Below are 11362 nucleotides of genomic sequence, written 5' to 3' on the forward strand. Positions count from 1 at the left end.
CCCAACCCTGTGGGATCGGATCTCTCCTTCTATCCCTGACGCCCCCGATGTTCCCACTGTGACGCCAGCTGATCATCAGGATCCGATCGAACTCGACACCCCTTTTTCCGGTGAAGACTTCGACGATGACACCTGGCAACAGCCCGACGACCTCATGGCTCGCATCCTCAACCCTGTCGACGCCAACGAAACGACCATTTCCGGCCCTGGCATGGTAGACAATGTCAACGTGGACTTAGCAACTGTCCAGGTGCCGTCATCTGATGAAGCTGGCCGCAGGAAGCGGCGCCGTGTGTCAAACAAGAAGTACGGAGACTTCGTAGGTCATTAGGATATCGTCTAGTGCATGTACACACTTTATTTTACTTCAAATTCTATGTTTTTCGTGGTTCTACCGAGTGTCCCTTAGTTAAGTTCCCGGACGCCCATACACATGGGACTGTCCCACCCTCTAAGTTCCGTTCCCGGTCCGGTGGGACACGGGACGGGAACTTATGGTCTGCTCGTTACAGTATATCTAACTCCTAACTGTAACCCCTTTTCAAGAGGCGTTGGCTTTCACCATAACCAGTAACGTACAAGAACCTCTTAAATACTGTCGTTAGTCACTGAAAATGGTACGTCTCTCTTGCAGGCTACCTCTCACCAGCATAATTTTCTTCAGCCTTTCACTTGCTCCTCCGGAGACATATTTCAACCAAATTCCTGATCACAAAAACGCAGAGCACTACACTCGCCCAGAGCCGAAACTGCTGCCTCAGCAGACAGAACAGAGACACCAGATGGTACACATTGAAACTTGCTCAAATGTTGCATTCTAACCTCCGCTCTCACTGCAGGTGGCAAACTCGAGCAGCTCAGAATCGTTCCCATGTCGGAAATCTGCATCAGCGAAGGGCATACAGAAACAGGCTATTCCGAACAATAGAAAGGGTCGTCCTGAACAACACAATCTCGGCTTGGAAGAGCTGAAGGTTCAGAACACTACCCTAATGATGGACCGTATTGAACTCAGCGAGACTCACCGCATGCACCTTTCCCAGATGAAGCAGTTACTGGTGGAGGAGCGCAAGGAGAAGGACCACGTTGTCGAGGCGAGAGCAATGGATACCACAGGGCACCACCAACGTCTCCGCGAACTAGAGGAGCAGATCGGGACCCTAATTCGAGAGAAAGAGAACCTAGTCGCTCAAGTCGCCCAAGGATCAGCGATGCTTCAAAGCAAAAGTGCGGACGTCGAACACTACCAATTGCTCTGCAGAGAGCGGGAAGAGCAGAACAACACTTTAACACAACGGTAAGACACCATCATTACTCAGTTGAGAAAGTCCATCAAAGCCGGGGTTGCGGTGGCCCGAAAGCAGCGCCGACATCAGCTAGAGCTCGAAGAAAGGATTTCCCATCTCATGCAGGAGAACGAAGCTATGATCGCTCTCCACGAGAAGTTCACTTAGCAACACTTGTATCAGCTAGAGCTCGAAGAGCACATCAACCACCTTACTCGGGAGTACGAAGATATCGCCACCCTGCACGAGGAGCTCGCACAGCAAGTCGTGAGTCACAGCGCCGAGGTGACCAGGCTCCAAGTGGAGAATGCCCTCCTCGCTAGAGCCAAGGACGAGGTTCAGGTCGAGATTAAAGGGGAGGGCCTCGAGCGCCAGGCCGAACAGGATGTTGAGGGTAGCCTCTCTTTGACCGTGGAGCTAGTCATCTGGCTCGCGGGGAAGCTCAAACCAAAAAGCAACGAACTCACCTCCCTCACAGGAAGCCAAAACAAGCGGAAGCGGAACGAATGATATGCTTGGTAGCAGGTGTTGTGGCCAAATGCGGACTAATGGCGGTATCCTTCGACTGATTTACAGTAGGATATCAATTATCAGATTCAGATTAGAATGCTTCACATCACAGGCTCAGTCCATGTTTATGAATGTCGAAGAGATCGTGAACGCCTATGTGATGCAATGTACATGACGTTAGAAAGCGATCGCTGGGTTTATGTGAGCATTACCAAGTAATTGCAGCCTTTATCTTTGTCTCGATTATGTTCCCAATATATCAGGCCTTGTTGCAACCTTGTGTACCCACAAGCTTGAAGACCCACAACGCCAGCTTCACTTCTGGCACGCGCAGGAGTGGCTCTGCTGTTCTTAGACGTGATACACAGCTCAGAACGATTGGCTTGAAAGCGTGTTCGATGAGCTATCCAGAAGAGCGAGGCAGGGAGCTGACAAAGCCATGCGCGCCCCAACGATGTTGAAAAGAAACATTGAAAAAACAAGAACAAGGGCAAAGAGCGCTAAAGCCCCTGACGGTCTGAAAAGCATTGCAAACTCCGCCCGCTTTCTGCCGAAATGGTCACCAACGCTCAACGACGCTATTCGATACGTACGCATGAGTACTTGGTAACTAATCGGACAATATTCGCTTCTACATCCAAGTGCTGATATTATGTTATAGTTCTGGCCTGTGATTCTGCACCGAAGTAAGCGTGGTGATCGGTGATGCATGACTCAACGCTACCCTGCAAATTACAGTTATAATGTTATGCGAGTATCACTTATGACTGTCTACAGGCCTGAATGAATTTACTGACCGATTATGACCAGAGATGAATTGGATGGCCAGACTAACGGGTTGGCATTGCCTTTCGCACCCCACGGCCGCCCCTTACCCATAAAACACTCGGACGGGATCCGTCACTTTGCATGAAAAGCTGCTTTTTCAGCACAAGACGGAGAGTCAGACTTGAAACTCCCATTCACATGAAGAGTCCTATTGCTTTCACCTGTACCATCAGCGATCAAACGCCAAATGGCCATGTCTGGTACAGCAGACGCCATCACTACTGTTGGCATGTCCCGGAAATCCCTCACTGAGCGGCCCGAGGGAAACGGTACGCACTTGCGTTTCTGGCTATCACCCAAGCGCAGGACCCGGACTACGCGTCAATCGCTGTCCCGACACTCGTTCTGGCTGGCGCGGAGGACAAGCCGTGCCCCGAAGCGGTGGTCAAGTCTTTGGGCGATACCATTGGACTATATATGGTGGAGGCTGTCGAGGTGACGGCGAGGGAGTTAAATGCGTTTGTTGCGTAAGCTAACAAGTGTGCGCGCGATGAGAGAAATGGTGGGAATTCTCCATCCCAAAGCCCGCTCGCCTTGTGCTGAAACCGTTTCTTGACAAGCGCCATGCTCAAAATGCTTCTCTCAGCCTCCGTCCTATTGCTTTGAACGTCACACGTGAAGTTCACCTCAAGTACCGTTCCAACGTCTGCTGGGTATGCAGGACCAGGCTTCATTCAACGCTGGAAATTACATGGTAGGTTGTCATTATGTATAAGCGTTTTATCAAGCATGTCCGTGTCACAAATGTATGAAGAAAGAACGAAATGATGAAGGTATAAAAATACGAATGCAGAAAACGAAACACGAACGAAGCCAACATCACCACCGCCAACTCCTGGTCATAATCCGTTCCCCATCATCACTCGACGCGAGGCTCGAGGTGTCCGTGAACTGCCCGATCGACTCCGACTCCTCCTCCCACTCGTATCTGTGCCATCGGGGGTCCCTGTTCGGGAGGCCCGCGCCCCATGGTGGGAACGAGTTACCGTATCGCCGGACCCACTCGCGCTTGCGCTTTTCCCAGCCTTCCTCCCATTTGGTGTTACGCTGCGACGGAACGTGATGTCAGACGTGCCGTCTTCGAGCACAGCGAGAGATAGATGCTTACGGAGCGCATCAGGCGGACCGACTCGAGCAGCGAATGACTGGGTTTACTCTGCTGCTTGCCTGAGGTGTCCAAGTTATCGGTGCGGAGAGCCTGTACGATGGGGAATCCTGTAAGTCTCTGCATCGCGACTTGATAAGCGCCACTGAAGGGAACTCACTCCGAGAACGCGCTCTTTGACTCTTGCCATGCCGTTAATGAAAATGGAGTCGAGATGTATGGTGTACAAAGTTTGTACAGAGATAGAGCGGGGCGGGAGTAAGTATAAGTTATCGAGGCTAACCCGAGTCGGTTGGTGCAGAGGATGTAAGGCAAATCCTTCACTGGAGGAACTTTGACTCCCTTCCGGTGTACTTATATACGGGAACTACGATGGACCCCGCATGTGTTGTAGGGAACACCAGAACCCCGCGGCTGCGCACGTACCTTTGTTGGGCGGCTGTGATGGGGCGTGGGTCATGCGTGATGCTGTGCCGGTCGGGCTCACAATGCGCGACGCCGAGACGACGCGTTCGACGTCCCTGAGAGAGTTCCTCAATCTCCCTCTTGTTTTCAGCGATAGAAAGATCGCTTCGTATGTTTCATTATTGTAAACATATACTTGTCAAAACGTCGAGAGCGACAAACAATTACCCTCTGAGCGGCTTCGTTTGCCCCTATCCCTGTTAAGGCCATGCCGCGGCATCTATATGGACCCACAATACATGGCCTCATGGCAGCCAGCCCGTCTACTAGGACACGAGGCGGGTGGACAATAGTAAAAATAGTCTACGAGCATAGCAAGTCAACTCAATTGGTTCATAAGTATAGGAGAGAATAGAAGAACGGAATAGTTCAGTACTCCAGGAATAGAAACCTGTGTCGTGTGTCGCCGAGTCACCGCGCACCTGCCCACCAGTGGCACTGACAGGAGCACAGCAAGTCGAACCAGCGGGAATTTCGCAGAACCCTCATTTCGACGTCATCTTCCTCGTCCTCGGCGGCGCTCGAGTTGGACCTACACTCGTTGTCCTACATTACAGATATAGTTTAGTACAGGAAAATCAGACCAGAAGGTGCACGAGGACGAACCTTGCGTGCCCTCCGGGACTGTGAGGGTCGCTTCTTCTCCGTGCTATACGTCGACGCCTGTATGCTGCGATCCGACTCAGAGCTTCGGCTGGATATCCGCGAAAGGAGAGATCGCACTCGCAGCGGGCTCTCTGTTCTGGGAATCTCGAACGACTGTCGTGAGAGATTGCCCTCTACAGCAGTGGTAGACTGAGACGGTAGTTCGCCGTCGCCGTCGTCGTCATCAAAACCGTCCCAAAATCGCTCCATAGCGGCCACCTGCTCTGGCGTCTTTTGAGAAAGGGTCGCTGGAAACTTAGACACCGGTTGTGCTTTGAGCTCCCGCGAATCTCAGGAAAGGGGAGACTTACATCAAGGAAGCTATCGTCTGTCAAATCCTGGTTCTTTGTGAGTATGCTTGAGAGTCCATTCAGATATGGTCATGCTCTTACGTGAAGACTCAGAGACGGAGAGTTCGGTGGTTGGGAGTCCATTCGGAGACTTGGATAGAAGATGAGTGGGATCCATCACGTCCACAACACGACCTTTATAGGATACATGAGATGCTGAGCGCCAATCAACATTTAGAAGTGATGTGTGTAAGCTTAGTATTGCTGTATGGCGTGAAGGGCACACATTTTTCGTGCACGTTCATGCTGTGCGAGCGCCTAGATCAAAAGGGGGATGTCAAGACATCCTGCGCCGTCTCCTGTGCTTTGGCTGTTTTTAGATATGTTCTTGCGAGTCTCTCTGGTGTTCCTGCGCGGAGGGAGGCGGATGTAGAGATCGTACAGCATACAGCAAGGCGGCTGACAGCAGCGCCAGCGAGTGACAACAGAGAGAGAGAAGAACAGAGACAAAAGTGGAGAAAGGAAGAGATGTGTCTTCATCGTGGAGGTGGATGTATGCGCATGGCGCACGGCGCAGACGGTATGTCCTGGCGGAGTTTCAACGGCATTCAGTGTCCTCGTCGCGCTTCGCCTCTTGACATCACACACACCGACACGCAATACAAGCGCACAGACCGAGACGATCACAACACATAATGAAAGCGGAACCATGGATCTGAACCCCTTGCAATGATACCGGTTAGCACAAGGAACCGCGTAGGGGACAAGGTCTCGAGGACAACAGTTGTTGAATCTCTTTGTTTTCCTTGACAGCTTGTTTTCGCTAACGCGTTCTACGACCGATGCCGCACTGACCGTGACGCTGTGCCCGACACGCTGCTGAGCCCCAGATATATGACGTCCCCAAGCCGCTCGGTTACCAACCTTTCCCAGCTTGAACGCAACCCCAGACGATGGAAGAGAACTGCAGTACGTTTTTTGCTTTCTGTCAGTGCCAACACCCATCTCAGTCTACATACATTAGCCGTGAGGCACCGAGCTCCTGTGCATGGAAACCCGGATAGCTGGCAAAAACTCGCACAAGAATGCGCGCAAGGCGGTATTTACGACTCCAACGAGCGCCAGCCCCATGCCAAATGCCTTCCCGGCACTCGAACCGAACTTCTCCAGTCACTCACTGCTCTCGTCAACGAGGGCAACACCGATACACGCAAGATCATCTGGCTATCCGGAGAATCTGGCTCGGGCAAGTCAGTGATAGCACACACGTTGGCTGACCAGCTCCGCCAGGAGGGCGAGCTCGCAGGCACGTTCTTTTTCTCCAGGAAGCACACGAAGCGGAGCACCTTCAACCGCTTCTTTCTCACCATCGCGTACCAACTAGGGTTGCAGCATCCCCTCGCCCAAGGACTCATCATGAAGGCTATCTCAGACGACCCTGCGCTGCTTACTCCGGAGAAGTCACGCCTCGACCAGCTCGAGAAGCTCGTTGCTCTCCCCCTCAAGCAGTTGGCGCGTTCATGCTCGTGGAAGGACAGGGTTGGTCTGACATTAGTTCTGGACGCTGTCGATGAGGGCACGGTGGGCGGAATACATCTATTTGAACCATTTATCTCCCTGCTTGCTCGCCTCGTTCGGGATACTTCGCTCCCCATTCACAACGTCATCATCACTGGCAGGCCTTTGCCACGTATTTGCGCGGTCATGCGGAACGCTCACCTTGCAGATGTCATGCGGGTCGTCCACATCGAGGACTTTGATTCTCGCAACGACGTTGACCTGTTCCTCAGGCACTCCTTCCAGCATATCTACAACGCTCACGCTCTGTCCGATCTCATTGACGACGACCCATGGCCCCCAGAACGCGATTTCGCGATGCTGTCGGAACGCGCCAACGGCCGCTTCATCTTCGCCGCGACAATCGTCCGGTTGATAGACCAGGATCAACCGCAAGATCGCCTACCTTTGGTCTGCAGCATGCTTCGCGGTCATGTGGAGCGGGTCTGGGGAAGCGTCGACCGCTTGTACGAATCCATCATCGAAAGTGTCGATCTCTCTGTGCGCGATACCGGACTCCAATACCTCTCGCGCATCATCGCTCTTGCTGAGCCGTTATCTTTGCCATCCCTCCGTCTGATTTTTGGCGCAGACGTGCACCCATACCTTCTACCCTTCTCAGCTCTGATATCTGTCCCCGCGCCCGGCTCTGCAGACTTGGTCCAGATCTACCATGGCTCGCTGCGGGACTACCTGCAGACTCGTAGGCAGATCGAGGGAGATCACAGCGACATGGCACACGTCCATCACGAATTGGCATCCCGGTGCTTTCGCGTGATGGCAAAGCTGCTCAAACGCGATATATGCAACTTGCGAGACCCGTCACTCCTGCACAAGGAATTTCCGGACTTCGTCGAACGACTAGACGCAAATGTCGCATCTGGTTTGCGGTATGTGCATCATTACTGGCTTCACCACCTTTGGGGGGTTACTCCGGATCTCGAGATTGAGGGTCACCTACTCGATTTCTTGGAGAACCGCCTTCTCTACGCGATCGAGCTCTACTCACTCGTGGGCGATCTGGGTGGTGGAGCCTGGATGCTCAGGGCAGCTGGTAAACTCGTGCGAGTAAGGCTCAATTCTCTGTACAGTATACGGGCCGAGAGCTGACGTTGCTGGCTGCTCAGGGATGGCCAGATCATTTAATCCGTCGCAAAAGTGACATCCTAGCTCTACTGTACGACGGCTGGCGCCTGACTCTGGACTTCTTCGATGCCATCAGCTCCTCTGCTCTCCACGTTTACGAGTCCGCCCTCCCCTGCTGCCCGGCCAAATCGCACATCCGCCGCGCATATGGACATATTATCGCAGACGCAACCGTCTTCACATTTGAAGAGGGCTTGGACAGCCAGTGGCCCTGCGTTATACGCGTTATAGACGACCACTTGGAACCCGCCGCGCTGTCCCCTGACGGTTCGGAGCTGGCAGCAATCTCATTGCATGGCTATGTGGGCATATGGGCTATGGATACGGGCCTGCTCGTCACTTCTCTGCGCCTCCTGGAAATTGCAACGTTACGGGACGATGGGTTTGTGGTGTACAACGGCTCAGTTGTTGCACTTACTAATAGGCGGTACTGCTGTTTGTGGTACCCATCAGAGGGATTTGCTGTCGAGGTCGTCCTACCAGACAACATTGCATGCCAGGGTATGACTTTCTCTTCGGATGGAGTCGTCCTTGCTGTCCTTACTGTTGAGTCTGAGGCGCTGCAAGTCGCTGTCCGAGTCTTCGATGTGGAAACCTGCGAGCAGGTCTCCGTGTTTCCCCTTCCTGACCACTATCGAAGCAGTCTGCACCAGTATGAGGCGATCGAGTTCTGTCGTCATTGGCATCAAGTGATGGTGGTCCTTTCTGACTCTGTGCTCATCTGCGATCTCGTCGGTAACAAAGTGCTCCAGGTCATGCCATGTTATAACCCTATTGGTGACACTAAGGAAATCTGGCACTTCATCGCCCCAGCTGAGGACTCCGTCGTTCACCTCGCAATGTTACCGGATTGCAAGGCAGAGGCCTCTTTTACCCCCGCATTGCAGCAGGCGCACGATGCACGCAGGCTCACCCCGCTCCTATACCACGGGAAAATGGTAGCGGCAAAAGTGGATGACAAAGTCGCTGGGATCTGTGGGAGGACTCGAACCAATTGGATTACTGCCGTCCCCGGCGAGGAGTGCTTCGGGGCTGTAAGGGAGTACATGCACACCTCGATCGTCGACATCACCCTGGTGCTATCTCAGTCACTCAGCGACGAGGACTCCGGCTCTTTGCTCGACGACCATTCTCAGCTACTATGCGCCTCAGACGGGGGCAACGTTGTCATCTACAGAACACCAAACGAATTCTCCTTCCTTGCTGTCGGACGCCGACCTGATTCCGGCAGCTTCAGTCAGACTCTACGGGTTGAAACACAAGAGAACCAGATCTACACCCACAAAGCCGCTTTCTCTCCCCGCGAGTCATATTTCGCAATGCCCTGCGTGTCATATTCGCTCAATCGGGCACACATCTACGTATGGGACTTCCGCGACGGCAGTCACAAGCTCATCACATTACGGTTTTCCGATGCAGAGCGAGACTACGGGCGGTGGATAGTAGACGACATCCGATTCTCGCAGGATGAGACCACGATAGTCTTCCTTTCGTGCATCAGCCAGGGATGGGCTATTTCCATGGTCTCTATGACAAGCGACGGACTCATGTCAGAAGTCTCCTTCGCCCCTCTATGGATTGCGAACTCGACTCCGAAGAACTTCAAGATCGCCGCTGTCAGTCAACATGAAGTCGACCTGTGGTCTCACTGCGAAGATGGTTTCCATCATTTCCGCTGGAACAAGGCAACGTCATCGCTCCAGATGATCGCATCTATCCTCGACCCAAGCCTGATATCTGTCACGAGCTCTCCGGGCTTCGAGCGGGTATATACGCACGGCTTTCGCGGCCGCTGTGTGATGAACTTGCACGCGGTTGACGGGATAAAGGAGTACGCGGCGGAAGAAGACAGCGATGCGCCTTGTTGGGACATCTGCTCTTGGTCCGACCTTTGCATGGACAAAGATGGGTGGCTTCGGAAGCGGAGACGCAGACTTTGCTGGCTCCCGTTGCGATACAGGCCCTATCATCTCGGACAGAAGCCTTTGAAGTTGCTTATGGAAGGAAATAAGGTGACGATACTGCACCTGACGGGTGGAAAGCGCATTACTATACAACTTCTTAACACAGAGGTAGAATTCTTTCGATAGAATACAACTTGTGCTGTGCTTCGTTGTCCTTACCTCAAACAGAAGCACCGAATGTAGGACTACAAGTCGAACCGTCGCGGCTTTTTCAGAGCTCTCATTTCGACACCACCGTCGTCCTCGGCGAGGCTCGCGTTGGGCTCGCGCTTCACGTCCTAAATGAAACTGAAGATCGGTTGAAAAACAGAACGTACATCCAAGCGTACCTTACGTGCTCTCAGGGACTTCGGAGGTTCACTTTTCTCTGTACGACGCGTTAGCTTCTGTAAGCTGTGATTTGGGTTCATAGTTCCAATCGGATACGATGCACAAAACGATGCAGCGGACTCGCAGTAGGTTCTCTGTTCTAGGAATTTCGAGCGAGTGTCGCGAGGGGTCGTCTTCTACAGCACTGGTAAACTGGGACGGTGGTCCTCCGTTGTCGCCATCCCAAACAGCTACTTGGTGCCATTCGCTCTGGCGTCTTTTGAGATGGCATCGCAAGAAGTTTGGAGGTCCGTTCAGTGTGGCGCACACGCGAGGATGCGGAAAGATAGGAATGACCTCAGGAAATTTATCCCCTGCTGAGTTGTAAATTGTCGACTAATATCTAGGAGTCCATTTAGATACGTTCGAATTCATGCTCTTACGTGTTGGCTCTGGGGTCTCAAAAATGGCGAATTCGATGTTCGGGTCCATTCTAAGACTGGGGGAGTAGCAAAGAGGTATCCATCATGTCCATAGTGCGATATCTATAGGACACCTGATATTGGCGTCAGCCCAGAAGGGGAGGGGTCCATGCAAGACGGTGTGCGCGTTTATTCTATGCACAAACTTCGTCGGTGACATACAGACACAGCAGCGTCCAGCGGGTCCATTCCTTTGAGAACCACAGCAAATACAGGGTAGGTCAGACCTTGCTAGTTACTTGTCGTCCGTCTGATCTAGCCCTTAACAATATGTCGATATGGGCTTTGGATATACCAAACGCCAGAGATGAGAAAAAGGGAGTTGACATGACAAGGACCCTTGCATTCGTGGGAAGTCGGAGGTTGAACCGCCGGCTGACAAAGAGGGACCCCGATAACACAGCTGCCCCCGACACCCTTGAGCTTGATCACCTCACCACTTTTGAGTCTGAGCATCAATCACTCGCTTTTAGACGTCCGTCTCTCTCACAGACTCAGACTTGGATTCTCACCCCAGCTCAACAATCAGAACGTCTATCCAACGCTTATGTCCCATAAGAAGCTACACTGTGCTCCAGACTCCAATCGCAACCCCAAACGCTCGACAGCAGCGGTCCGAGCTTCATCCCCAGGGACCGGAATGCTATAGTGGACCTTTGGGAGGTCATGGGATCTGCTTCTTGACTCAGGCGTTACCTCAACTCCTGGGAGTGGATGTCCCAATCTCACTTCAATAAAGCGCCTTCATCGCAATAAGGTAATAGATTATAAACAA

General features: G+C 52.6%; 5 protein-coding genes across 5 annotated transcripts; 3 read left to right on the top strand and 2 right to left on the bottom strand.

Annotated features, from left to right (window-relative positions):
- Positions 1–614: 614 nt before the first annotated feature.
- CONPUDRAFT_73418 (uncharacterized protein) lies at positions 615–1796 on the top strand (the record flags this gene model as incomplete). Its single annotated transcript, XM_007770901.1, has 4 exons — positions 615–617; positions 687–785; positions 840–1227; positions 1474–1796. The coding sequence occupies 4 exons, from the start codon at positions 615–617 to the stop codon at positions 1794–1796; spliced, it is 813 nt and encodes a 270-aa protein (XP_007769091.1).
- A 1479-nt stretch (positions 1797–3275) lies between these two features.
- CONPUDRAFT_165826 (uncharacterized protein) lies at positions 3276–4021 on the bottom strand. Its single transcript, XM_007771050.1, has 3 exons — positions 3890–4021; positions 3733–3822; positions 3276–3671 (listed from the first exon to the last, which is right to left on the bottom strand). Exons 1-3 carry the CDS (start codon positions 3917–3919, stop codon positions 3444–3446), a joined length of 348 nt encoding a protein of 115 aa, XP_007769240.1. The 5' UTR covers positions 3920–4021; the 3' UTR covers positions 3276–3443.
- A 363-nt stretch (positions 4022–4384) lies between these two features.
- On the bottom strand, positions 4385–5539 carry CONPUDRAFT_137544 (uncharacterized protein). Its single transcript, XM_007771051.1, has 5 exons — positions 5416–5539; positions 5232–5345; positions 5151–5177; positions 4801–5094; positions 4385–4740 (listed from the first exon to the last, which is right to left on the bottom strand). The coding sequence occupies exons 2-5, from the start codon at positions 5271–5273 to the stop codon at positions 4606–4608; spliced, it is 498 nt and encodes a 165-aa protein (XP_007769241.1). The 5' UTR covers positions 5274–5345; positions 5416–5539; the 3' UTR covers positions 4385–4605.
- A 685-nt stretch (positions 5540–6224) lies between these two features.
- CONPUDRAFT_32387 (uncharacterized protein) lies at positions 6225–6647 on the top strand (the record flags this gene model as incomplete). Its single annotated transcript, XM_007770781.1, has 1 exon — positions 6225–6647. A coding segment is annotated over one exon (423 nt), but the record flags the coding sequence as incomplete, so codon positions are not given.
- A 313-nt stretch (positions 6648–6960) lies between these two features.
- Positions 6961–11145, top strand: CONPUDRAFT_144416 (uncharacterized protein; the record flags this gene model as incomplete). Its single annotated transcript, XM_007771052.1, has 7 exons — positions 6961–7754; positions 7778–9904; positions 10107–10184; positions 10209–10413; positions 10525–10591; positions 10657–10706; positions 10847–11145. The coding sequence occupies exons 1-7, from the start codon at positions 7005–7007 to the stop codon at positions 11143–11145; spliced, it is 3576 nt and encodes a 1191-aa protein (XP_007769242.1). The 5' UTR covers positions 6961–7004.
- Between the last annotated feature and the right edge of the window lie 217 nt (positions 11146–11362).

This window comes from Coniophora puteana, assembly GCF_000271625.1.
Source record: "Coniophora puteana RWD-64-598 SS2 unplaced genomic scaffold CONPUscaffold_7, whole genome shotgun sequence".
NCBI lineage: Eukaryota > Fungi > Basidiomycota > Agaricomycetes > Boletales > Coniophoraceae > Coniophora > Coniophora puteana.